A 27,842-nucleotide genomic window follows, 5' to 3' on the forward strand; every position below is an offset into this window, starting at 1 on the left:
TCTTCACAAAGCCCACAGCCGGGAGGCAGGGCCGCAACACCCCCCCTGACCGATGCTCCAGGAAACAGACCTTGGAAACGAACTGCGGTGGGAACAAGCTGAAAGGACAGGGTGGGCCTGGGATTCCATTGCATCTCCTTCAGAGGAAGCCTCGGGAAGGCGGGCAGTACAGGTCTGCATCCAGCTGCCTGGGAACTCCAGCATATATCCAACCAAGGAAAGTCCCCCAAAATGGCCTCTCTTAAAATATAGAACTTTATTTTAGTTGCTGAGATTTTCATAAGCGCTTGGTTCACAGAAAAGTCATTTCTTACAAAATAATAAAGGCAGCATTTTGTACAGCGACTCACATTAGGGCCACCAGAGAAGTGCAAAGGACAGTGGGGATGGAAGGGACCAGTGCTCGTGCCTGAAGTCCTCAAGAAGCCAGTGCTCCTGGCTCCCTCCAGCCCCCTCCCACCCCACCTGGGACCTGGGAGAGCAGCACCGAGGGCCTGGCAAAAGGAGCCTGGGAAGCCATTGGTGAGGTGCACGACAGCGACCCCAACAGGCTGGTGAAGGCCTGGCATGAAAGGCCGAGTGGAAGGGGATCGTTCAGGTATAGGGGCTCCTGCATCCAACCCCCTTCCTCAAGCAGCCAAGACAGGGTCTGAGCCCGCCTAGAACCTTGACACTCACAGTACAGCTCAGTGAAGCCCTTTGGCAACTGGCCTTCCTCTGCCCACTCAGGCTACAGACCCTACCCCAGACCTAGGCTGGGTACGGGGAACAAAGACAGTGAGATGGGGCCCTATGCAGGCGAGTGGGACAGGGATGGACCTGGATAACACCAGGCGGAAAGTGCTCCATACCTGAGGGGGCCGGGAAAGGACGGGTGGCTCAGCAGGAAGAGCACCGTCACCTGGAGGGAGGAGAGTGCTCTGTGGAGATGGCAGTGTCTGAGCTACACGTGTATGGGTGGGACCTGGACAGGGAGAGAAGAGCATGCCAGGAAGGGGAGAGCATGAGCCAAGGCACATAAGGGTCAGCAAAGGCAGGTGGTTGTCCATGAGAACATGGACACAGACGAGGGGCCCTAGGCACCTGCACCTTCACCAGTCTGGTGCCCAGGAGGGGGCAGCTGGTGTGGCTGTGCTTGTGGGGTGTGAATCCTTGTGCAGCAGGCACCAAGCTAACGTCCTCCCGAGCTTGGGAGCTCCTAGAGGGTAGAGGGGAGTTGTGTGTCCCTGCACTGCCCAGGCTGGCACCGAGCCACTGCAAGGAAGCCCCTCTTGTTCTCGACATGTCCCTTGTCATCCCTAGGTCAGCCTAAGAGGGGCTCCCTGTCCTAAGCCCCTCCATCATAGGCCCATGTTTAAGTATAAAACAACGTCCTTCAGGAAACCAAACGCAACTCCTCCAGCCCCTGCAGGCAGCTGGGAGGGTGTGTGGTGTCCTGGAGGGACAGAGGGAGTCAGGAAGGGGACATCCTGGGGCAGCTGTCTCCACCTCACTAGAATTACTTCCCTCGCTCAGGAGTGGATCTCTTCCCCGAGAGCCTGCTTGGTGAGTGTGAGACGCAGTTAGCTCCCTGTAACTCCAACAGGAAACCTGACCGCAGCTTCAGCACTGATTCTCCTCAACTCCTCATAACCTACAGGAGCTGGAGGGACTGGACACCCAAAGTCTGTTCCTTTTTTCTTGGAGAAACACTCAAGTGCCTTCCTACTGAGGGCGCCGGAGCTGAAGGGTTCTGGAGGTACCTTGTCCTTAGTCCCCAGGAGGCCTAGGAGCCTGTTTCCCAGGGGCGTGATGAAAGGATCTGGAGCCTTCTCAGACTCGACGCCTCTGCCATCCCGAAGGCCTCACCTCTTGGCTCAGCTGGCACTGACGGCCTGAGCCCGAGAACCGTGAGTGGTTGCTGCTCCCAGAGTCTCCGGACAGCGCTCTAGTTGCCCCGCCCTGTGGCTCTCCATCCTCACAGGATAGTGCAGAAGACGCTGCGGTTGCTGTGGTACCCACCTTCCACACGGGCCGTGATCCTGGTCGCCATGGCGGTCACCTTCTGCCCGCTGTGGGCTGCAGAAGGGCCTCGGAGAGAGTTTTCAAGGTGAGGGCGTGCTGGTGGGTTCATGAGCCGCCATGTATCAGACCTGGAGATGCAAAATGATAACAGACTCTAAGAGTGTACAGCTTGTCTGAATGCCTGAAATCTTACCTTTGGCTCAAGCTCACTGGATGCAGGTGTTTAAATCTAGCTGTAGTTTTTGTCTCCCAAGCTGGTGAAGCTAAAGGGCAGAAGTCCTGCATTCTAGTTCCAGGTGTGCCTTCAATTCTGCATGTGACCTTGGGCAAGTTCCCTTTAGTAGCCCCAATCTCGCCTCTTGATAAGGATCTGGATAAGATCAGTGGCTTTCTTTTTTTCTCTTTCATTTGCCCTTCTCCCCACCCTAGCTGGATAACCATGAAAATTGACAGAATCTTTATTTACAATCACCACAAACTAAAAACTACAGCTAATGAATGGAAAACCAGTATGTGTTCTACCCATACAATAGATCACAACTCAGCAAGAAAAAGAATAACAGAGGCGACATCATGGGCAAATCTCAGGACATTCGGCTGAGGAGACTCAAAAGACTACATTCTGTATGATATCTGTATCTATAGATCTATATCTATATCTACATTTTAAATCCTCATCCAAAAATACGTTTTTATTGATTTTTACAGAGGAAGTGGGAGAGAGAGAGAGAAAAGAAAACATTGATATGAGAAAGAAACATCCATCGGTTACCTCCTGTACACGCCCCAACTGGGGATCGAACCTGCAACCTGGGTATATGCCCTGAGAACCAAACCTGCAACATTTTTTTTTTTTTTTTTTTTTGGTGTACAGGACAATGCTCCAACCAACTGAGCCACCTGGTCAGGGCTAACTAGATTTTACTAAGGCTCAGAGATAGTGAGTAACTTGCCCAAGGTCACATAGCCAGTAACCGGCAGAGCTGAGATTTGAAATCACATACCCCTTGCTATGAAAGCTTGTTTCCTCCCAAGGGAGTCAAGTGCAGCTCCTCAGCCCAGGCCCTGATCTGGCCAGAGCCGAAAGCTGGCAGGGCTGCAGGGAGCAAGGGCAGCCCGAATCACTGGGCCTGGCTTCTCTAGGGACCTCACCGAGGTTCTAGAACATTGGTTTAGGCACGTACTTTTTCTTGAAGACCAAGAACTTGTTGTTTTGCATGATGCATTCTCGATTGTTTGAGATCTGCTGGAAGATGGTCTTGTTGGCCTTTCCCTGGAAGAAGATGTTCTCCTGCACCAGAGCCTTGGAGCGGCCCCGCACTGCGATGCCGTAGGCCCGAAATGAGTGGATCCGGTTCTTTATTACCTGGGAGAGGCAGACAGCTTGTCACACTGGTAGGGGAGCCAGGTAAGTGTTTCACAAGAGCAGGCTAGGTCGGTGAGCAGTGAGCCATGGGAGCTCAGGGAAGGGGTATTGAGGCAAGGGGTATCGAGGCAAACAGGGCGGGGTAAGCAGGGAAGGCTTCCTGGAAGAGGTGATGGGTAAGCTGTAGGAGTTTATCAGGTACAGAGCAAGGCAGGGATGTTCTAGGAAGAAGAAAAAATGTGCAAAGGCCCGGCAGAGAGGGGAAGTGGTGCCAGAGGCCAAGGCCCACGGAAACCCAACTGAGGCAACAGCTTCCACAGCTCAGACTCAAAGCCAAGGACATCTTTACTGCTTGCCTAAGTCACTAATCATGACGCCACACAGTTGAAGAGGCCTTGGGATCATCATTCACATGGGCAGGGACTGGCTCAAAGCCTAGCACCCGGCACAGTGCTTTGCATAAAAAGTGAGCTCAGAGCTCACTGTCCCATTGGGAGACAGAAAAGCAGAGGAACATTTACAAAGCACCATGGTAAGTGCTCTCTGAGGTGGGGGTGGACATAAGCACCTTCGAGTCCAGAAAAGGGGTGCCTCAATAGCCTGGGGGCGCAGGGAGGGCTTCCTGAAAAAAGCCATAGCCAAGCTGTAGGACTGCGAGAGAAAAAGGGGGGGAAGTGTCCTGGGTCCACAGGGAACAGTGTGTGCAAAGGCCCCGAGGCAAGACTTCTTTCCTCCTTAAACACCTACCATACCACATACCGGGTCCCGTGTGAGATTATTCTGTTAGCGGAAATCCAGAACAGCCCTGACCTTGACCTGGAGACCCTCAAGATACCCCAGGTGGCACCCCCACCCTAGCTTCCTGCTGGTAACTCTGATTCATCCTTCAGTTATATGTCCCCTCTTGCATGAAGTCCCATCTTTGTCTTCCAGGCTGAGAAGGCAAGAGAGCTCTCCCAGGGCTGTGCCCTGTGTTGGCCCCACATGGGGCACACACACACACTCACCTTCGTGTCAGACCTGGGCAGCAGCTGCAGCCCGCTGCCCCGATTGCCAATGATGTCATTTTCGATGACGATGGTGCTGTCACCCTTGGTGATGATGCCGTGGCCTCTGTTGTCATAGATACCATTGCCCCGGAGCTCTACCTTGCACTGGGCCTCGACCTTGACCCCACTCTGGCGGTTGCAGGAGATGCTGTTGTTAGCCACACGGGTGAGCTGGCTGCTCTGGGCCACCGTGATGCCTCTGTCCCCATTAGCGTGGATCACATTGGTGATGACATGCAGCGCCTCACTGCTCTGGATGTAGAGTCCTGAGGCTGCAGGTGGAGGGGTGGGGAGCAGAGAAAGCACAGGGTGGTCCCAGGGTCAGCCCTGACAGCACCCGTCGGAAAAGCCTTCCTGGAGCTGTGCCCCCCAGGAGAGAGGCAGGGAGGAGGAGATGGCAACAGGCAGACAGCCCTTGGGAGTTGCAGCTTCCAAGCGGCTGACACCCAGAGCAGAAGGAAACCTGGGAACATCAAGAAAATGCTGTTCCTCCTGAAACGAGTCCTCATTAAAGATGCCACAGGATGCAAGATTCCGCAGGCTCAGCTGGTGGTCTGGCCCAGGCCGTCCTGTACGGAACGCCACCTACATCATAGTTCTACCGCCACGTGCACCTCCTGTGGTGGAGCCATGGCCACCATTCCAACTCCAGACAGACCTACCTGCTGGGAAGTTGTTTTGTTTTCCTTCCCATACTGACCTGGAGTCTGCCTCCCCACTGTTTGGAGAAATTTGTTTATATGGGAAATTCTATAATTTTTGAATTAAAAAAAATTTACTAAATTAAGTAATATGTGTCTAAAATGTGTTAGAAATTTTAGAAAGAAAATGCCGTTTGGGGTATTTGTAGAAAAAAAAGCACAAATTGAGGGGGCTCAGAGCGGCTGACGTGGTCGGGAAGAGGCAGCACGGCAGATGGACCCAGTGAGGAGGGGGACCCCCAGGGACATCCAGCCACCACTAGAGCAAGCGGTACGGGGCAGTGGGGAGGAGTGTGGGGAGGCTGACGATGGGGTCACATGGGAGCAATTTGAGCTGCGAGTTCAAATCTCTTGGTGGTACCTGCCTGTTGCTTCTCCTGCTTGGTTGAGAACAGCAAATACAAATGAAGAATTTGTGGATATATGCAGCTTTTCCTGTCCTGCACAGGTGGCCACAGATTTCCCTGACCTCTGCCACCCCCAGAGGAATGAGCTTACCAGGCCTGGTAACCTCTTTTTTTTTTTTTTTTTAATTCTTTATTGTTTAAAGCAGGTGTCCTCAAACTACGGCCCGCGGGCCACATGTGGGTGTTTTTTGCCGTTTTGTTTTTTTACTTCAAAATAAGATAAGTGCAGTGTGCATAGGAATTTGTTCATAGTTTTTTTTAAACTATAGTCGGCCCTCCAACGGTCTGAGGGACAGTGAACTGGCCCCCTGTTTTAAAAGTTTGAGGACCCCTGGTTTAAAGTATTACATATGTCCCCTTTTTCCCCCCACTGACCTCTCCCCGACCGTTCCCACCCCCTGGCACATGCCCTCACTCCCCTACTGTCTGTGTCCATGGGTTATGCTTACATGCAGGCATACAAGTCCTGTAGTTGCTCTCTTACTACCTCCCCGCTCCTGCCTGCCTTCTGAGGTTGGATGGTCTGTTCGATGCTTCTATGTGTTAACCTCTTTTTAACAAGCCTTCCTCCATTAGCCCTCAACAGTGATTCTGATAATCAGCCCAGTTAGGAGTCCTGGGGTTAGATAACTCCACAATAAGTTTTGTTTTTGTTTTTTTTTTTTTTAATTCAATAAACATGAAATACCTACTATCATCATTTTTTGTTAAATGAAAGATAACAGATTTAAAACTTATTTTTCTATACAGCTAAGAAAAATCATTGCCAATTAAACCATGATATGCCATCAATTGCAAGACACATCTCATCAAAGATGCTAAAATGTGAAAAATGTGTCTCAGAATTGGTTAGCCATGTGCCTGCCAGGTGTGGGTTTGGCACTGCAGGGGAGAGGGCACCAACATGGGTGGGATTCCGTCTTTGCCTCAAGTTCACAACCTATCAGAGTTGATGAAACAGCTCCAGACACAAGCCCCTAACACGTGCCACTGGGGTGGGGAGGGCACAGTGCAAAGGAGCAAAGGATGCTGGTGCATCCCCAGTGGCTCTGAGGTTCACGTTGTCTGTGTGAACGGGAGGAAGGGGATTTCAAGCCAGAGAAGCAGCATGAGCAAAGTCGGGGGCTGGGGGACAAGAAAGGATGCATTCAAGTCTGGGGACTGGGGTATCGGGTGAGTGGACAAAAGAAGTGGCCAGTGAGGCCGGAGGGCTGGAAGAGCCAGCTGCGAAGGGCCATTAAGGTGGTGAGACCTCGACGGCTCTGGAGCAGGGGCGGGGGGCGAGGGGACTCACCTCCGTTGTGATTGATACTGTTAGACTCCACGAGCGCGATGGTGACGGGCTGGCGCAGCGGGTCGTCGTCCTTCTCCAGCTCGGGCTCCCAGAGGATGGCATCCCCATCCTCGCTGAAGTTCTCCTGGGCCCCATGGCCTCCAGGGAGCTCCCTGGAGCCCTCCTTCTGGCTAAACACCGCCACTCCGTACAGGCCATTGTAGCTGACGTGGTTGCTGGTGACGTGGGGCAGGCTGGACGACATCATCCACACACCACAGCCCTTGTTAGCTGGGACAGGGAAAGCAGCTGGTCACCGACACTGAGCACAGGGTGACACAGCCTCCAGCATCGCCCCCCGAGGGGACACAAAAAAGGCACTGGCCTGGGCCACAGAGTCTCTGATTTGCTAAAGGCCTGGGACCAGTCACTGTGTGGCTCTGGCTGCAGGCTCCTCCTCCATACGCTAGGGAAAGTAACAGTCAGGAAGATCTTTCAACTAGGAGCCTTCTGTCGGGTGGAAAAGTGTTCTGAGAAATGTCAAGGTCACACTCCAGGTCAGAAGCACAGAAGCCCATAGTGACAGGGCCAAAGGGGTCACCGAGTTCATCTAGCCCCACCCCTCCCTGAAGAGACAGAATCGGCTTCAGTTTGAACCCCAGTCCTACCGCGTCCTAGCTATATGACTTTGAGTAGTTAATGGAACCTCTCCATGCCTCAGTTTCCTCACCTTTAAAATGGGGTTAACTATCTATCTCAGAAGGCAGACATGAGGATTAAATGCAATAAATGCATAGGAAGGGCTTTGCAGAGTTGGGTCTGAACAAGCTAGCTGCTATCAGGATCACCATCATCAAATACACAGTCAGGAAGACGAAGGCTTTCACCCAAAGTCCGAGTAAGGGAGAACAGCTTGCCTCCTGGGATTATCCTATTTCTCCCCTATTATTTTCCGTTCTCTGGGTCACAAGAAATGCTGCTCATGTACCCACGCTTAAGTGGCCCTGTCCTTACACAACACCTGACTCCTGCCTTCTGCTGTTTTCCATGGAGACAAAGCTTCCTGCTTTGCTGACCCCATGGGATCGCTCTGATGACACGGTGATTTGCCAGAGGCTCCTGAGTTCTGAGAGGGGCTGTGTAACTGTGGCCTGAGATCAGTGCTATCGTTCAGGGAAAGGCTACAGCTTTCTCGGAGGGTCGTGGGCTTCCTGCCTCCCAGGCAGGACTGGACCCCTGGCCCCTCCCCCGGAAGGTGCTCCTCACCGTAGATGGTGTTTCCTTCTATCAGCCCTTTGCCTTCATCTCCCACGACCACGCCATCTGAATAGCCAAAGCAGATGAGGTTGCTCCTGAGGACGGGGACCCCCCCGCGGCGGATGTCCACACCTCCCCACTGGTTCTCACGGATGACGTTTTCTAGGGAGAGGCAAACAAGAGGGTCAAGACCAAGGGCCACCTGCAACGCTAGCAGCGAGGACTTGGCAGCTGAGAGGAAGGACGATCTGGACCAGGAACCTTCTCTGGCATTTCAGGGACTTGTTGGCTATCTGCTTTCCCCAAGGCCAGCTCTGTGTCTGTCTGTGCTCTCCTAAGTTCCCAGTACCCACTGTACCCAGTGGCCTTGGGAACTGATGACTAAGAATAACGGGCATTGGAGCCCCTGAGCCAGGCCAGGCAGGGGATGTCTGCCCCGGGGGGTGGGGGTGGGGTTGTTTCCAGAAGGGCTGAGGCAGAACCCAGCCATTCCCCCACCAGCCGGAGGAGGCGCTAGCTTGTCCTCAGCCTCCGCTCTGACTGGCCGCAGCCGGGCTCTCCCACCCCTTCGCCTGCCCTCGAGTGGGCTGGAGAGTCCCAGCCAGAGGGTGGTCCTGGACCACCTGCACCAGCACTGAGGCAGGGCAGACGCTCAGCCTGCTGGGACTAGAGTGCAATGGCTCACGAGACCCTGTGTGACACCCCTTCCTGCCTCTGTGACCCCATCTCAAACCCTCACCACACTCCAGTCACACACGTGATCTCCCGGCTCCTCGGCCACGCCAGGTCTGTTCCCACAGGTGGCCCTGCATGGAATCCAGTCCTTTTCCCAGGGTCCTTCTCATCATCCAGGTTCTGGCTTACAAGCCACCTTCTCAGAAAGGGCTGCCCTGACCACACAATCTAAATACCACAAAGTCCCTCTAGCTCCTTATTCTAACTATCTGTAGAGCACGAATCATCCTCAATAGGAGTTCTCCTGCTTGCATATGTATGCTTTTTTATTTATTTGCCTCCCCCTCCTAAAATGTCAGTTCCCGGAACGGGGATGGTGTCTGTGCTGTTCACTGCTGTGTCTGACTCCTGGTCCTGGAGAGCAGGGCTCCTGGGTACAGTCAGTGTACACTAGTATGTGTACAGGGGAGGTCTGGGCAGGCTTCCCTGAGGAAGTGGCACCCAGGCTGAGACCTGCAGGGTGAGCAGGAGCTGGCCAGGCAGAGGGGAAATGGGGATGGGTGTCCAGAGCAGGCAGGAGCCCGTACAAAAGCCAAGAGGAGTTCAGACATTTTGTGTGGCATAAATGTTCCCGACCGCATGATGCCAGCCACCCAGTGAGATCCTGTGAGCCCTGGGCCAGCGTCCCCGAGTTAGCCACTACTAGCAGGAGGCCAGTCTGTCAGGTGAAGGACCAGGGGGGGCGGGCGGAGAGGGTGAGGCAGAGCCCACTACCTGACTGGCCAGGCTCCAGCATCCCCACCTACCTGTGATGAGGCCTTTGCCATTCTCATTCACGGCTATGCCGGCTGCACGGCCCTTGAAAATGTGGTTCCCACTAAAATGTAAGGAGAACAAGACAGGTGAGACCAGACCAATGTCATGCGTCAAAGACAATGCCGACTCAAGGTGACTGCCTTCGTTAGTGGGCTTCCCCAGATGGCTCAAGTCCACAGCAGCATAAAGCACTTCCTGAAGTCCTAGAAGCCCGGCATTCAGCAGTTTTCAGTTATCACCGACTAAAACTAAACCTATAGCTATGCCATAGAAGCACAAGGCTCTGTGGCCTCTCTTGACTGGCATCCACATACAAACAACATTTTATTTATTTACTTTTTAAAATATATTTTTTATTGATTTCAAGAGGAAGGGAGAGGGAGAGGGAGGTAGAAACATCAATGATGAGAGAGAATCATTGATTGGCTGCCTCATGCACGCCCCCTACTGGGAAATGAGCCCACAACCTGGGCATGTGCCCTGACTGTGAATCGAACCATGACCTCCTGGTTCATGGGCCAATGCTCAACCACTGAGCCACACCGGCCGGGGCCCAATGCCACCTTTTTAATAAGGCCTTCCCACACATCCCCTCTCTGGGAGCTGTGCATTTATATACTTGTTGCTATGGCACAAACAGCAGAATGGCTCATGCCCTCTTGTGATAGTATTTATCCCAGTCTGTCCCGCACGATAGCTGGGAGGGCAGATCCATGGTCCCAGTAGTGCCGCTGCCCCTTCCACCTACAGCTCACACCCTGACTGATCTCGACGTGTTTTCATGCTGGGGTCATATGTAGCCTCCAAATCTTAACACAGCATCCCTGGTGGCCACTATCGACTGACCCAAGTTAAAATCTCTTCCGGGCACATATGTCTCCCAGACGAGAGTAAACTCCCGGTCTTGCCCTTGACACCTCTGTTATCATTATTACGTAGAAGTGCTCAGGAATACTTGCTGAATAGAATGGCTACATGGTTAACTGGAAGGGAGCACAGAAACACAAAAGTGGCTGTGTTATTGTGGGATTCTGGGTGCCGTCTCTTCTGTGCTTGCTTTAGGAAACAAAAATATTTTCAGATGGGGGAAAGACGGGAGAAGGGAAACAGAGATGAGAAAGGAAAGGGAGAAGGGACCACGGTGGGCAGGACGGTCTGGGGACAGCAGCGCATACCTCACCACTGGATTTCCGTGGTACAGGATGTAAATGCCAGCCTCCTTATTTGAAAAGATTTGATTGTTCCGGATGATGCCTTTCCCATTGCCAAGGACGACAATGCCTGAGCGAAGGCCGTGGTGGATCTGGTTACACTGTAAGTAACATGAGACGCCACGAAGGACAGATCAGATAGGCCAGCCAGAAGCAGAGGGCTCGCCACCCCACAGCAGGCCGGGACGGATCCAGTGGAGAAAGCACGGTCCCTGGAGGAGACCTAGCACACGACAAAGGGCACGAGCCCTGCTGCCCTGCACAGGTGCACACACGGACCCGATCAGGCAGACCCTGAAGACAGGAGTCTGCACTCCCTCGCCTTTGAGACGCCGTGATGCTGTCTCTACTGCGGGGGGCTCTTGCTCGTCACCGGCAGGCATGCTACTGGAACTTTCTGAGCTCCCACACACCATCACCTGGCCACGCCACCCTTCCCAGGGTCAGGGGAGCCTACCTTCAGGAACGGGCGGCACCCCAGTACACGAGAATGTTGGCCAACCCAAGGGGGCCACATCTGGGGAAGGGTGAGAGCCATGTGGCTTCTAGTCCACAGTTCTTGTTCAGGGGAGGGCTGGGGGAAGGTACGGCTCTGGGGAGCGTAGCTATCCCATGGGGCGTGAGGTCAGAGGTGTGTGAGCTACAAGGAACCTTGGAGACATCATTCTAATTCCTCGTACAAAAGGGCAACAGGCCCAAGGTCATATGTTTGTGGCAGAGCCAGATTTGAAATCTAGTTTTTTCTGTCTCCCCGTCAGTCAGTTGCTTTTGCCCAGTGACAAAATTTTTAGATTATAATACAATTGTTTCACTCTAATCGTTCATTTACAGCCCCAAACACAATCCCATACTTAAGCCAGGAAGTTAGCTATTTCTCTTTCACAGAACGTTCTGGTTTGCCTTAAAGTGTTCCGTGCTGCAAGCTCTCCTATTCTTACTCACTTTTCAGACTTTCTCCTGACAGGCTGGGCCGACTCACCAGGGCAACTACGGCCTAACAGAAGTAAGTCCCCCAGGGTGGAGAGCTCGGAGAGAGAGGTGTATGCAATGACATTCCCATCCACGCCCTTTCACAAAGCCAGGACTGACAGGCAACACCCGCTTCCCACTTCCACCTGCTAACTGGGAAGGCAACCTCATCTCTCTGGCAACAGCGGCAATAATTTCTCAGCCCTGGTCATGCGTCAAACACCAGCTGCAGGGCAAACACAGTGAGAGGAAGAGTCTGAAAGAAGACACGGCCAGGCACGTCTCTTTAACTACAGTTAGGACTTTCCTTTCTCTGCATGTCCAGGGCAACTTAGATATAATGGGTTGGGAACATCAACCCTGGATCAGCCTGCCTGGATTCAAACCCCAGCTCCGTCACCGGCGGTGTGGCTTGGGGAAAGATCCTCAGCCTCTTTGTGTCTCACTGTCTCAGCTATAAAATGGGGATAATAATTCTACCCCACAGGGTTGTGTAAGGATGGAACCATAACTATATACAAAGTTCTTAGAATAACCTGGCATATAATAAGCACTAACAGAAGGGTGGGTATTGTTTTTCCAGGTCCATCAAAAGCTCATCACATTTCCCAATTTCTCGGAAGCCTGTCGCTCGGGAAGGCCAGGGTGGAAAAGGGGCTTGTCTCTCAAGTCGCTGGTCTGATGGGCTAGGACAGTGATGGCGAACCTATGCCACGTGTGTCAGCACTGACAAGCGTAGCCATTTCTGATCACACGCGGCCGCATGCCGAGGATGACACATTTGCTGCTCCTGAGGATGAAACATTTGCGACTAGAGTCTTGGAGTTAGTTTTTTCCTCAAAGTGACACACTACCCGAGTTATGCTCAGTTTTTTGGCGAAGTTTGACACACCAAGCTCAAAAGGTTGCCCATCACTGGGCTAGGATTTTAAGTGGCTTTCACACTGGTGCAAAACCAAACTCACAATATCCATGAGACAAATAACCTTCAGAACTAAACATCCTTTTTATAGCAAAGAATGAACTAACTTGGTGTTTTATTTCTGATCCACGTGACTTTTAGGGCAGACATCGTCATCTTTAATTCTTGCCAAAGGAAAAAACCAACGAGAGCCTATCAGGGCTTTTCCCTGTGACCGGACCTCTTTCTTACTGACGGGGAGACGGCAGGGGAAAGGACAGGGAACCCTAGTACACAGAAAGCACTATTTTTAAGATGGCCACACTGATGTAAATATCCCCAGAAATCGTTTCTGAGAAGCAAGAGCCACCCTGAAAAGGCGTGCAGACAGAGAGAAGTACCAGGATGAGCGGGTTGGACTTCTTCCGGATGTCCACGCCAGCCTCCGCGTTGTGGTAAATGTTGTTGCCGGCGATCAGGCCTCCACCCTCCAAGCGAAGAAAGATGCCTGACGCTTTGCAGCGGTGAATGTCGTTCCTGAGCATGACGATCTAAGCAGGGAAGAGAAAGCCATTTGTTTTCCTGTCACAAAGGATTAAAAAAGAAAAAAAATCACTCAGGGACACCAAGCCTCTTCCTTAGAGTCTGGCCTGTGCTGTGCAACCTGCAGCCCAGAGGAGCACCTCGAGGTCAGCACGGCCACTCTCCACCTGTGCGTGCCCCTCCTGGCTGCCCCTGCACGGGCCTCACACCGGTTCTTTAATGAAACCTCATCAGAGCTTGGCCCTGGGCTCCACAGTCACAACGTTTGAGCAGAATAACTGGATGACGGGATGACAAAGACCCTTAGAGAAGATGGGATTCAGTGGTCCTCACACTCAACGTGCTTTGGGGTTACACAAAGATTCCCCCAGGGGTCCAAGGGCCCAGCTACGAATGGAATCAAGTTCCAGATCTACCACTTCCTACCCGCCCTCGCACACATCCCCCTGCCTGAGAAAGCTGAGCGTACGGTTCTTCTCTGGATCAGGCCTCGCTCCTGGACACAGGGACCAGCTCAGTAAGTCCTGCATGCCTGCCCACAGCCCCCTGCTTGAATTAATGCCACTTAGCATATAATTATGCTCAGGATACACCATGGAGATATATATATATATAGATATATATATATATTTATATTTTTTTTTTTGTCAAAAACTCTGACTATCCATTTTTCAGGTTCCTGTCCAGAGACTCACTAGCCGCATAATTGATTCCATGGCTGCCCAATTCCTGCAAAAAGTCCTGAGGCCACAGTTCAACAGGGCTACAACGAGGGCTCTCTAATGGTGTGAAATGGGAAAAATAGCTACTGCCTTCCCCAAATCAGATGATGGAGAGAAGACAAGTGTGTTTTAAGTTTAAGAAAAAGATGATTAAAAAAAAAATGCAAAATAGCCCCATCAAAGCCTTCCCCTGCATATCGCCACAAGAGACTTATCAATCAATCATGTCCTGGTGACTCATGGGGCCACATGGCATTGTGGAGTAAGCCGTATGACAGCACCTTGCTATTGTGTATACACCGCACTGCGTAAGTCAGGTTCCGGAAGATGTTTCCTTCCATCTTGGCTCGGCCATAGGAGCAAACGAAGACGCCTCCCTTGCCGTCCCGGAAGAGGCACTTGCGGATAAGGCAGCCCTGCACGGAGCTGGCCAGGGCCATGGCCTCCTTGTCCTTCTGCAGCTCCTGCTGCAGTGAGTTCAGCACGAGGCAGCTGGGCAGCTGAATGGATGCTCCTGGCAGAGGTGGGCCCAGGAAGGAGCCCCCCAGGACAGGGCGGGGGCCCTGCACTTGGTAGGACAGTCTGTACGTGAGCTGGTCCTCATCCTCGTCCTCACCGCTGGGACTCAGACCTCCGTCGCTGCTGTCTGGGGTCTGGGCCAGCCTTTCCCCGTCGCTGCCCACCTCTGCCTCCTGTGAGCTAGCCTTGGAGCCTGGCCTTGGGGAGCTAGAGACTGGGCTGGTAGGGCTCTGGCTACCCTCAATGACAATGTCACAGGTCCTTGGGCTCCAGGCCTGGTCCCTGCTCTCCAGGTCCAGGGACATTAAAAAGTCAGAGTCCTCTGTGGGGAGCACACTGGGAGAGGACTTAATGAGCCCCAGTAGATACTTGTAGGCCCAGTTCTTGTCTGCAGACGGGTGGCCCTCAACTGTCACAGAGTTGTTTTCGCTGCCCACAAATTCACAGTTTTCCAGGACACACAGGGGCACGTTGTGCAGGAAGACATGGGTGTTTTTGAAGGTGCAAAACTTCACTTGGCAGGTGCCTGGGCCATGGACCTGGATGTGGCCGTTTTCAAAGTTGCAGTTGTCAAACTGGACATGACCTGATGTTGTCTGGGGAATGAAAAAGAGAAAGTGAAGACAACAGGGATAAGATCTGTTTAGCTAGTCAGTACTCTAGCTGCTCGTTACGGAGGGTGGAGCATGGAAAGCCATTTGCCCTGCTGATCATGCCCCCTTCCCCACGAGGGCATGTGCCAGCTGATGCCAAGAGGGACCTGGGAGCTGCTCTGCATCAGAGGGAAGACAGATAATTTGGAGTTGCCTGCCCTTCCCTCCATCCGATCCCAAAGAGACGGGGACAAGAGTGGAAACGGATAATAGCAGAAAAGTTCACCTAGATTATGAACATAGACTCTGGATCCTATCTCTGTCCCTTAATAAATCTGAGACCGGGGTATGTCACTTAATCTTGTTGAGCCTCTGTTTGCTCATCTATAAACCAGATAATACAACCCATCTTAATAGTGGCTAAAAAACATATGCCCAGCACACAATGAGTGCATCACAAATGATTGTTGGTATGATGATCATTACAAACCTGAGAGACAATTTAGCGGTCGTTGGTAGTGAAGTGGCAATATAATTTTTATTGACTAGGTACATAATCCAGGGGTTGCAATTAGTTTCTAGGCAATGGAAAAACCGCAGACTCTCTGCCAGGAGCTACCAGCACCTCCGTACATGCTTTGCTGTGAACACAACTTCTGCTCTGTGTCCCTGGGAGGAATGTTTTGGGACTGATATTTCCTGACCCTCTCTCCAGTCATCCTTGGTAAAAACCTGGTCTTCCTTGACCCTCCACAGCGTGGGGCTGATTTCCTGAAGGTCGCTGTCCTCCCGCCCCCCGGCTCCCTCTGGGCATGCTGCCAAAGTGTTCTCTGCTGTCACCATGTGGCACGCTCCAGGAACCCGGATTTCCTACCTAGTTGCTCCACCTGTGGCTTCAGTTGACCCAGTTTGGAAGGGAAGAAGTACAAAACAATTTCGAACTCAAGTCCAAGGCTCATTTTTAATACAGCTTTGCCACGAACAAAGCAGAAGGTTAATCTCCACTGATCCTGTGCCTACTTCTCAACTGGAGCAGAACTCAGAGGAGTGTGTTAGAGCAATAACAATTAAACTCTCAATTCCAACAAAAAAAAGGGGTTACAAGCCCACTGAGAAGAGGCCAAGCTCGGGGTCAGGGTCGGAGAGGCCATCATCTGATGTGGGTACCCACCTTGAACATGAAGGGCGAGAACCAGGCTGGCATGAAGACGAGGTTGCACAGGCGTGTGGTGGAGCAGTGCTGATCAATGCTGGCGAGCAGGGCCACCTCCCCCAGCTTCCCGTGGCCTACAATCTCCACGGGCACCTTCAGGATGATTTCACCTTGCTCTTCGTACACACCAGGGAACAGCACAATGCGGTCATACAGGCTGGCCATGGCCAAGGCACTGCCCAGGCTGTCAAACTCATGGCCTGGCCCGACACTCAGGGTACGGCGTTCCCTCCTCCGGCGAAACAGAGAAAAGCAGACGGAGGACTCCAAGTCCAGGGCATTCTTGGTCCACGTCTTGGAGGCAAGGTAATGCTGCTTGAAGGCCTCCCTCCAAGACTCAGGCTCCACGTCAGGCTGGTTGGGCCAGTTGGGGTGGCGGCACTCGGTGCAGCCCAGACACAGCTGCCGCCAGCGGGTGCTGTCGAGACTGAGGACCAGTTCATACCAGGCCCTGCACACCAGGCTGCAGCGGCCCAGGTCGGGGAGGTGCAGGTAGGCTAAGATCATGCGCCACAGCTCCAGGGGGAGCCCGCCAGTCTCCATGGTCACCTGGGGAGATAAACACAGAACAAGAGGCTTTTGCTGACTCTGCTTGAAGTCCCCTTCCTTTTTTCTTTTTTTTATAATCCTCACCTGAGGAGTGAGGCTATTTTCCCATCGATTCCTCGGAGAGAGTGGAAGGGAGTGGGGAGGTCTCCCTTCTTAACATACCCCCTGCCTTCTCCTGACCCGAGGGGTGAGGAAGGGAGCAAGGCCCAGCCAATCACAGGACTCCACCCCCTCAATCAGAATACTTCTCTCGGATTTTTCTACCTGGAAGACTCTTTTCTCTCTGGTCCGACAGGGGTATGGGTATGACCCCAGGACCGCGGGCAGCCACACGCCCCACAGTGCAGAGGAAACCTGGTGGCACCAGAGCCAAGCAGAAATCAGAGATGAACGATACACATTGAAAAGGGGAAAGAGAAAATGTGAGCACACGTGTACGTGTCCTGGAGGTACAGATTCCAGACTCCTGCAGGTGCCCTGGAATCTTCTGTTCTCCCGTCAGTCCTGTGAGGACCTCGGTGGCCTTCCAATGCGCTTTGTGCTTAGGCTGGTTTGATCTGGGTTTCTGAGGCGGGTGACTACGTTTGGACTAATACGGAGGGAACCTGCCTTTGGCTGTGACGGCTCCAGAGCTCGGGATCCCCGCACGCCCAGGGCAGGGCCCTCTATTTCTTCACACCGATAGGAATGAGAACTGAGGCAGTGAATGTCCACGTGACTGTCTCTCCTCGTAACCTGATCTAATAATTACCACTGCTCCCCATGTGAGGCAGCCTCAGGAAAGGCTGCGGCTGGATCAGAGGCTGTGGGTCCTGGTCCTGGCTCTGCCACTGGTAATGTACTGATGGAACCCTAGTGTCCTAAACATCTACTAGGCCAGCTGCACAGCCAGCTGCCCCCTTACTTATATCTGGAAAATATTCTTCCTCCCTCCAGCAATTTATATCCATGGATACAGAGGCAGGGCTCCCGCAGCTGTGTGTGTACAACTACGCTGCCCCAGTCCCTTGGCTGCAACGGACTGGACTCCTGATGACTCCACTTTGTCCACCGAGACCTTCTCCAAAGGAACATGAGTTGTGATTCTAGAACCAGGTTGACTTCCTGAGTAAAGGGGAATGGGTCACTTCTTTCCTAAGCTATAAACTCAGGAACAGTTGCTGGTAAACATTTTCTTGATGGGAGAAGGGGGGATGGTACACAAGAAGCTGGTCTAAAATGAGAGAAGAACAAATCAGAGACAGAAAAAAGCAGAGCAAAGGGCATTCTAGTCATGGCTCCAGGCTATTCTCAAAGCTCAGCTTTATCCTTGCCTTTTGAATTCCATCAGCTATCTTTGTACTCTTATAATAAACTAGAGGCCTGGTGCACGAAATTCATGCACGCAGGGGTGGTGGGGCGTCCCTCAGCCCAGCCTGCACCCTCTCCAATCTGGGACCCCTCGGGGATGTCCAACTGCAGGATCGGGCCTAAATGGGCAGTTGGACATCGCTCTCACAGTCCAGGACTGCTGGCTCCAAACTGCTCACCTGCCTGCCTTCCTGATTGCCCCTAACCACTTCTGCCTGCCAGCCTGATTACCCCCTAACCACTCCCCTGCCAGCCTGTTTGATGCCTAACTGCCCTCCCCTGCAGGCCTGGTCACCCCTAACTGCCCTCCCCTGCAGGCCTGGTCCCCCCCAACTGCTCTCCCCTGCAGGCCTGGGTCCCTCCCAACTGCCCTTCCCTGCAGGCCCGGTCGCCCCCAACTTCCCTCCTCTGCCAGCTTGGTCACCCCTAACTGCCCTCCCCTGCTGTTGGGCAATTCTACTCCAAAGTTCCACAGATACTAACACCTCAGCAGCGTATCCCAAACTGAACCTCCACTTCTACTTCCACTTCAGGCCTTGACAGAAAAACTGGAAGTGGATTCATTCTGCCATGAACAAGTATAAAGCTGAACAAAATATGCTTTCAGGCTTTGAACAGCCAGCTGCACAGGACTGTGATCTTTGAGAGAAGGGAAACATGGGGGGTGAGTGCATGACCGCCCCACCTGAGGCTCCTGCTTACTGTGGGGAGGGCGATGGAGCCCAGGCAGAGTGGTCGTCTCACTGAGCAGCAGACCCGAGTTCCGTGCTGCCGAAGTGGCTGGAATCTCTGAGGCAGGGCGCCAGAATGGAGCGAGCAGCATGGAGTGGTGGGCAGTTTCTTGGCTGAGAGCTGGACTGCACTTGCATAGGCAAGACTTCATCAGGCCTTGTAGGGATTGCCTGCTATGGGGTAAACAGTGACACCAGAGGTCACACAGAACTGGGAGACAATGGAATTCCAGTCCCAGAATATGACCGCTCATGATGAGACACAGAAGGATATGCCGTTAAGAATAAATTCAAATTGGAAGAATAAAAGCAAGTCTGATGGGACCCACTAGCATCTTAACTGCCTGCTAGAATAAAACTTAATACTCTTTAATTAAAAAAAAAAAAGGCAACATATTCTAGACTCCCTCAACAAGTCAGCCACAAGACAGTGTGGTACTGGCATAAGAAAAATAGAGTTCAGACCCTCTCTGTCGCGCCCCCTCTTGTTCATTTGGCTTTATTTACTACAGCTTTACACTAACCCACGGGGATCCAGGCGGCTACAGGGATTTCTATAACCAAGTAACACTTTTTTAAAAATGTGTTCAAGCTTTGTCCTTCCTTTTTGCCTCTGGGGCCTCTGAGCTATGGAATTAACAGTAACGAAGGTCCCCCAGGGCCTGTGCACCTGGAGCGTGAGACCTGCAAAGGACTGGAGAAACAACAGTGCCTTGTGTGAGATGGGAGAAAGCAAGTCCTGAGGTGGGCCTTACGCTGTTCCTTTATTTACATGTTCCCCAGAGTGGGAGCACTCAGGGTTTCTGTGTGGCCCCTCCTAACAGCCCAGTGGAGGTATCCACATGCTTCCAGGTCACCTAGTGTCCGCAGCCTCAGTAGGCGAGGCAGAGGCCACCCTCTTGGGAGGTGAGTCCCACAAGACTTGGCTCTACTGCGTCCCAGCCCTGTGACTTCAGGCAAAGCCTTTAACCCCTCTGAGCCAATTTCCTCATCTGTAAACAGGCTAATGACGGCTGTCCTGCTACACCTCATGAGGGTTCTGAGAATTTCCAAAGGAAAAAAAAATCATTTATTCAACAAATATTTGTTGACTGTCAACTGTTATGCTAGGCACTGTTCCAAGTACTGACAAGCAGTAAACAGGACAAAGTCCCTACCTTCAGAGACAGACAATAACTTTTAAAAATAACATAGCTATAAAGAGAAATAAAGCAGGCTGAGTGTGCGTCTGTGTGCATGCACATGCGTGCTATTTTAGATGGGGTTGTTAAGGAAGGTCTCTCAGGAAGTGACATTTAAACAGAGACCGAATGACACTTAAAGCCTTGGGATGGGTTGAGATCACTAGAGAGAGTGAAGAGAGAGAAGTCTGCTGACCAAGTCCTCGCCAGCCTGCCATATGACAGGCATGAACTGAAAAGGACTTGCTCAGAAGAAACTGGGAGTGAATACCCTCAGTACAGAAGTCTAGTCAACATAAACGAGGGCGTTGGAAGTAAAGCTTTGCTTTGTTTTGTCTCTAGACTCCCACTGCTTCTGAGAAGGTGGGTTCTATGGGCCATTTAGTTTGCTGAGCATCATGATGGGTAGGCAAGTCAGGAATAAAATCTCTAGTGACATCTATCTAGCTTACCAATACGTTCGTTTGAGTGGATTTGTGGGTTAGTGAAGGAGACAAGAGGAAGTACCATGTCACACCATAGGGATTGTCCATGTGAAAAGTGAGACAGCATACACAGGTGCAGAGTGGCCAGGTAAGGAAACACTATGATGAGTCAGACACATCCTCTGCTCTTAAGGAGCTTATCATTTTATATGTAACTAGTGGCCCAGTGCACGGATTCGTGCACATTAAAAGGAAATTAATTAGAAGAAATATTTTAATATTGTTATTTGCCCTTTCTCTATAATAGAAGTGTCAGAGATGAAAGAATTAGTAAAATGTATATGAAAATAATATATACATTGATTAATAAACAATAACATGATATAACAAAGACATGATATAAAAACAACAAAGACATGATATAAAAACAACATTGATACAATGACTGATAAATTTATTAAACTTATTCTAATATCTTCCTGTATACCACATTAAGAGTAAAAACACTTTCAGAGTGCTTGTCTAATTTCCCTTGTGATGAAGTATTTACAACTTTAACTAACGTCATATGCTCTTCGAACTCGAGAGAAAGCAACATATAACTGACCATGTCCAAAAACGGGTTCAGGTAGGAATATTCCTACTCTGTCTAGAGTTCGTCCTTGTGATTTATTAATAGTCATCTCAAATGCTGGCATCACGGGAAACTGTCTTCAAATTGATTTAAATGGGAGGCCAGTATCAGATGGGGACAAATCAATTCTTCAAATCAGAACAACCATGATTGACAATAAAAGATAGAAACACACACATGTGATTGGTGCAAGCGAGAGCTTTACATATATTGCACATGTGTGAGTCAGTGTTTACTTTTATTTATTTTTAAAAAAATATATTTTATTGGTTTTAGAGAGGAAGGGAGAGGAAGAGAGATAGAAACATCAATGATGAGAATCATTGATTGGCTGCCTCCTGCATGCCACCTACTGGGGATCAAGCCCTGCAACCCAGGCATGTGCCCTTGGCCAGAATCAAACCCAGGACCCTTCAGTCCGCAGGCCGAGGCTCTATCCATTGAGCCAAACCAACCAGGGCCAGCGTTTATTTTTATATTGCTAGTGTGCGTCATATGTACTGGCCAGTTGGTTGGTTGGATGGTCAGACAGATGTACGGTTGGTCACTTAATCATTTATATATATAGATTCGCTTTCTTTATTATCTTTCTCCCCTAAGTATAATGTAAGCTCCTAATGGCAGAAACTTTGTATCATGCTTTGTATTGTGCCTAGAACTATGCCTGACCCGCAGCAGGTGCTCGATAAACATTTACTGCATGAATAAATAATCACCATCATCATTATCTGGGGCATTAGTAGAGCTGAGACTATTCAAACCATTAGCTATAGAATCCCTACTGTTACATAGATCTCCATGGAATAAAAAAAAAAAGAAGAAAAAATAAAACCCAAGCCGAAACCGGTTTGGCTCAGTGGATAGAGCGTCGGCCTGCGGACTCAAGGGTCCCAGGTTCGATTCCGGTCAAGGGCATGTGCCTTGGTTGCGGGCACATCCCCAGTAGGGGGTGTGCAAGAGGCAGCTGATCAATGTTTCTCTCTCATCGATGTTTCTAACTCTCTATCCCTCTCTCTTCCTCTCTGTAAAAAATCAATAAAAAAATTTTTTTTTAAAAAAAAAAAGAAGAAGAAAATAAAACCCAAGTATGTAGTCAATACTTGCTATGTACAAGGCCATGTAAGCACTGTTAGGGAGTCAGGAATCAGATAAAGACTCCACCCTCAAGTCTGGTAGGAGACAAAGATATCTTTATTAAAAAAAGCTCCCCTAAATAAAAAACAAACAAACAACAACAAAAAATCCCAACCCATAGTATAAGGGGAAAAGTCTTAGTGCCATAAAAGAGGGAAAGCCCTTGTTTAAAGAATAAAGATGTGACCTCCACCTGGATAAATGAGTCAATAATAATAACAGGCAACAAAAACAGCCCCAGCTGTCATTCGCTAGGCAAGACTATTTGAAGGGCACAAATAGTAAGCACTTTCCTGCCTTATTTCACTTCATTCTCCCAACATCTCTCCCAAGCCTTGCAACCCAGGACCTAAGAGTTGGTTAGAAATGCCAACTCTTGGGTACCCACTGGATCAGCATTGGCATTTCAACAAGATGACCAGGGAACTCCTGTGTGCTGTAGGTTAGAGAAGCACTGATTCGAAATATTATTGTCTTCATGTTACAGATGAAGAAACTAAGCCTGAGGGAACTTATGTGACCAATGACTTACCCCAAACCACTCCACTAGAGAGCAGCAGAGCCCCCTCTTGAAGTCAGGCCTGACCCTAAAGACGGGGTTTTTAACCACTGGGGGTTTAGCCAAGCTTCGCAAAGAGCTGGCATCTGAGTTAGACCCTGAGGTATGGGTGAGAATGGGGCCAGAGATGGGAGGACAGGGGAAGGCGGACAGAAGAACGAGTGCCAGCAAAAGCCCTGAGGTAGGAAACATCCAGCCGGGGTTTAGGGCACAGTAAGAGACTCCGTCTGGCTGCAGCTCCCAGAGTCTGACAGGGTCAGGGAGAAAGGCCAGCTGGATCAGTTCACAGTTTTCATTAATGTGGGGGGCAGTGGGAGCTGCACAGAAAGCCCTACCCCATGCTGAAATGACTCAGACAAAGGGACCCAACATGGGCAATCTTGAGGGCAGGAGACTTAATTCTGTTTTCATATCCCATGTTTGTATAATGACGAAAATGACTTACTTCCTACCGAGGGAGGCCATATCAGTGTCAAAGTGGCGGGAATTTTGCTTTTAATAAAAAAGTAAGCAAGGGATAAAAAGTATCCAGGGCAGCTCAGAACTCTACTTCGTCCCGACAAAGGGATAAAAATATATTTTCTCCCCACATCACCGGGCATACAAAGCTCCCGTGCAAACAACTACAAACTGGGTTAATTAAGCAGCTGTAATGGGCTAATGATTTTAGACCTTTCTTCAAATCAAAATAAATCTCCCTAAAGTTTTGTGCATCTTCGCTTGAAAATACACAGAGTAAAAGACTGTGAACCACGAAAGAGCCCTGCATACATACATACCTACACACATACACACACTCTTGGGAATGAGACAACTTAAAACTCTGAAGATGACAAAAATCTCAGCTGGGCTTTTCATCATTTCGTCAAGCCTTAGCTCTCCTCAGCTGTTTCTTATTTCAGCTTTGAGACCTGAAGACATAGACCAGAACACGGTTGCACATATGGTGCTTTCTGAGCGTGGCTGGAGCCATGAGGGCCCTCTCTCTCTCACTCCCTCCTTCAATGCACTGCTCGTTCACTGCGGTTCACCCAGGAGAGCACGCTGGGTTGGGACTCTCAAGACCTGGGATTTCGTCCTGATTTAACGCTGCCCCTCGAGGGGGCAGTGAATGTGTGATGTGGACTTATTAAGTACCAGGTGCTTTTTATGTCACCTCAATGAGCACATAAACGACAACCCCAGAGGTCGTAGCCTTACCCCCAATTCCAGGAATAGACAGTTCCTCCCATTTTTTGTTCAGTTAGTAAGCAGCACAGCTGAGGTTCCTAGCCCAGAGTGAGTCCACAGCCCCTGCACAGGTCCCTGGAGAGCCTAGGAATTGGCTGTTGTTGGGTCTGATACCCATCTCTGGTCCAGTAAGTTCTGACTACTAGCGGATAGGGATAGAGCAAGATTTCATGGCAGAAAACATGACCGTCTGGGGCTTTCCCTGGCATGAACAGGAGTTGTGGATGTAGAAGTTTCTCTTAAAAAGGACTATGGGACTAGCAAGCACCATGGCTGTTATGCTGAATAAGCCTCCACATGCTAGAGAGCCCCTCCACATGCTAGAGAGCCCCTCCACATGCTAGAGAGACAGCCCCTCCACATGCTAGAGAGACAGCCCCTCCACATGCTAGACAGCCCTCCACTAGCTCCCTCACCTCTGCTGCTGTGAACCCCCTCCATGTCCTCGGCCAACAAAGCCAAAGTGCCCAGTGGTTGGTGGGCAAAGGAACTGCTTGCCCCGACCCTTCCCTCCCTTTCAGTGGCTCATGAACATGTGATGTCCTCCTTGGTTTTTCTTGTACCAGATTAACCAAGTTCATTCCAATTACAACCTCCCCTCTTCTTTCTTTACATCACTCTTCCAATCATTACTGTGGTGGGCTGTGGTAGCTATAACTTCTGTCTGCCCAGTACAACTTCCCTCTTCTGGTTCCATTTAGTCCTGGTGGGACTGGCATTCATAGGGCCTCAGGCCTCTAGCACACAGGATGGATACTTGACTCAAAGTAGACAATCAGAACATCCCATTCTCTTTGCCAGGATGGGAGCAACTCAGAAGAGTTCATTTGAGGAAGGAAGCCAAGTTAAGACAAGCAAGGCTGGGCAACTGGGAGAGATGGAGACACACACACACACAGCCCTAAAAATAGTTTTTGAGCCCCTGGATTTAGCTCTGCAGTTCAATAAGCCAACAGATTTTCTTTTTAAAGTTAAGAGCCTAAGCTCATTACTTGCAACCAAGAGTCCTGACAAGTGTGCATAGTTTTCTCAAGTAAATCCTTTGCTCTCTGACTTTTTCCTCCCTCATCACATTTGTTCCATCTGTTGGTCCTTAAATGACTCTAATCAAAGCTGATGCAGTGCATTACAACTAGTCTACCACTAAGTGGGAAGGGGACAAATGGAATTCGAGCGGTCTGAGGTCCCTGTATAGTCCAAAAGAAGAGTAGGGTTATTTATCACTTCTAACTTTATCAACTTTGGTTAAAATAAACCTTCCGGGACAACCATTAAGGATCAGATAGAACACAACACCCAAACTAGTAAAAGCGAAAACACCTGAATGATTAAAAAGAATAACCCCAAAAAAGGGAAGAAAGCTAAAATGAAATGAAGAACTGGTAGGATAAATACATTGAAAGCATAAAATATGAAGGCATTTAAACCTAAATCCATCAGTGGTTATATTAACTAAATAGGGACTAAATGGTCCAGTTAAGAGACAACGGCAGGCTATAAAAAAAAACAAAATAAAATTATATGCTGTTTATCATAGACATGTCTAAAACATAGATACAGAAAGGATGAAACTAAAAAGGTGGAAAAATATATAACTTGCATAGATGAACAACAACAGAAAGATGGGATAGTTATATCAGATAAAATAATATAAGACAAAAAAAATTATTTTACTAGGGATATAAAGGGCAGCTTCAAAATGATTAAAGGTTCATTCACCAGGAAAGTATAACAACTTTAAATTAGTATACACTTGATAATAGGGCCAAAGATATAAAGCAAAAAATTGAAAGGTGAAACAGAAAATTTCGTAGTCATAGTTAAATATTTTAACAAAGTTCTCTCTATAGTAGCTAGAGTAAGCCAAAAAATATCACTAAGAATAAAGATTTGAATATAATTAATAAACTTAATCTAATGGCATTATATACAACACTGAATCTAATAACTGTAGAATACATATCACTTTCGAGCACATATAACATTTATAAAAATGGACCATAGCCCAGCTGGCGTGGCTCAGCGGTTGAGTGTCAACCTAGGAACCAGGAGGTCACAGTTTGATTCCCAGTCAGGGCACATGCCCAGGTTGTGAGCTCGATCCCCAGTAGTGGGCTGCAGGAGGCAGCCGTTCAATGATTCTCTCTCATCATTGATGTTTCTATCTCTCTCTTCCTTCCTCTCTGAAATCAGTAAAAATATATTTAAAAAACAAAACAAAAACTGACCGTAAACAAAGCCTAACAGAAATTTCAAAGGATTACAATTATACAAAACAAGGATGTTGTTGGCGGCACTGTTCTTGGTAGTCAGAAGCAACACAGGTGCCCACCAACTACAGGATACATTGTGACATATTCATATCATGAAACACTGTTGGCAATCAAAATAAATGTGGTCACCACATGGATGCAACTCACAAACAAGCTGAGCAAAAGAAGCAAACCCAAAATGCGCACAATACGACTCTACGTGTATAAACTTTAAAAAGTAGTGAAAATAAACTATATTGTTTAGGGATGTAAATATAGGTGACAAAAATACAAAGAAAAGTCAAGACAGTTGTTTCTTCTGGAGAGGAGGTTATGACTTAGAAGGGGGTGCTACTGAGTATTGGCAATATTCCATTTCTTGACATAGGCGGTGGTTACATGTATATTTTCCTTAGAATTGTTAAACTATACATTTGCGGGGGTTTTTCCCTGCAGGAATTCTTGTTATATCTCATATTTTTATTTTTAAAAATATTTTTGATTTCAGAGAGGAAACATCAATGATGAAAGAGAATCATTTGATCAGCTGTCTCCTGCACACCCCACACTTGAGCCCATAACCTGGGCATGTGCCCTGACCGGAATCGAACCGTGACCTCCTGGTTTGTAGGTGGATGCTCAACCACTGAGCCACACCATATTTTTTAAAAGTTTAAAACAAAGACAATGAAATAAACATACTATTACAAAAGTTGAGGGAACTGAAAATCCTTCATTTTCAAGTTAAAACCTTGTCCCCCAAATATCTAACAGGGTATGTGCAAACAAAGCGAGTAAATTTTCAATACCGCCTACTTCTCTTAGGACCACAGGTGGAGACACAGTCTCCTGGGAGCAGATCTTATGCTTTGCCAAGTCATAAGAGGACCCTTCTTACAGGTGAAAAGCAAGGTGAGTAGGCACCCAAAGTCCTAGGGGAGTTATCTTGTTGAAGGATGCCTGCCATTCCTGAGAATCCTTTGTAGGCAGAATTCAGGAGAGGAAATAGAACCAACTTGCCAAAAAATGTCTTGGATTAGGGTTAGGAAGAAAAAGGATTAAGCCTCCAAACCCTGATAAAATTTTTGAAAATGGTGTGACCCTGAGGGCCCTATATGCCTCCAAAGAGAACTCACCAGGAGACTGGGAGCCCAGCCTGGTGACTGGCTCAACACACAGCCCAGAGTGCAGGGCTTTGGGGAGAACGGCTAAGCACATGAGCATAAGCTGGAAAAGCTCTAACCTTGGGATCCAAGACTGGGATCAAGCTGGCAGGAACCTGGTCCAACAAGGGTGCTGAGCAGCAGTGACCACACATCCCTGGACCGTGCAGGACAGCTCTTCAAGAGTGATACCATGTAGCTGTGTCAGAAATAACAAGGTGGGTGGACTGCTCAAAACTCTGCAGTCCTCGCTCCTTTGCAGAATGGAAGTAAGATTGACTTCTTTGGACTGCTTAAGCCCCCAGAGGGCTTGAAAATGGGAGACATTGGAATTACTAATAAGGGCATTACAGGACTTGAAAGATTACTTGGAAGAATAAAGAGACCCAGTGACTGCATTAGAACACAATAGGTG

At 49.6% G+C, this 27,842-nt stretch overlaps 1 protein-coding gene across 1 annotated transcript; it reads right to left on the minus strand.

Moving 5' to 3' along the window:
* Positions 1-888: 888 nt before the first annotated feature.
* Positions 889-27,540, minus strand: FBXO10 (F-box protein 10). The gene is made up of 11 exons (XM_008141893.3): positions 27,508-27,540; positions 16,178-16,768; positions 14,176-15,009; positions 13,031-13,180; positions 10,724-10,860; positions 9,539-9,609; positions 8,067-8,219; positions 6,822-7,091; positions 4,378-4,691; positions 3,189-3,370; positions 889-2,132 (listed from the first exon to the last, which is right to left on the minus strand). The coding sequence occupies exons 2-11, from the start codon at positions 16,760-16,762 to the stop codon at positions 1,958-1,960; spliced, it is 2,871 nt and encodes a 956-aa protein (XP_008140115.2). The 5' UTR covers positions 16,763-16,768; positions 27,508-27,540; the 3' UTR covers positions 889-1,957.
* Positions 27,541-27,842: the final 302 nt, after the last annotated feature.

This window comes from Eptesicus fuscus, chromosome 15 (genome assembly GCF_027574615.1).
Source record: "Eptesicus fuscus isolate TK198812 chromosome 15, DD_ASM_mEF_20220401, whole genome shotgun sequence".
In the NCBI taxonomy this organism is placed as follows: domain Eukaryota; kingdom Metazoa; phylum Chordata; class Mammalia; order Chiroptera; family Vespertilionidae; genus Eptesicus; species Eptesicus fuscus.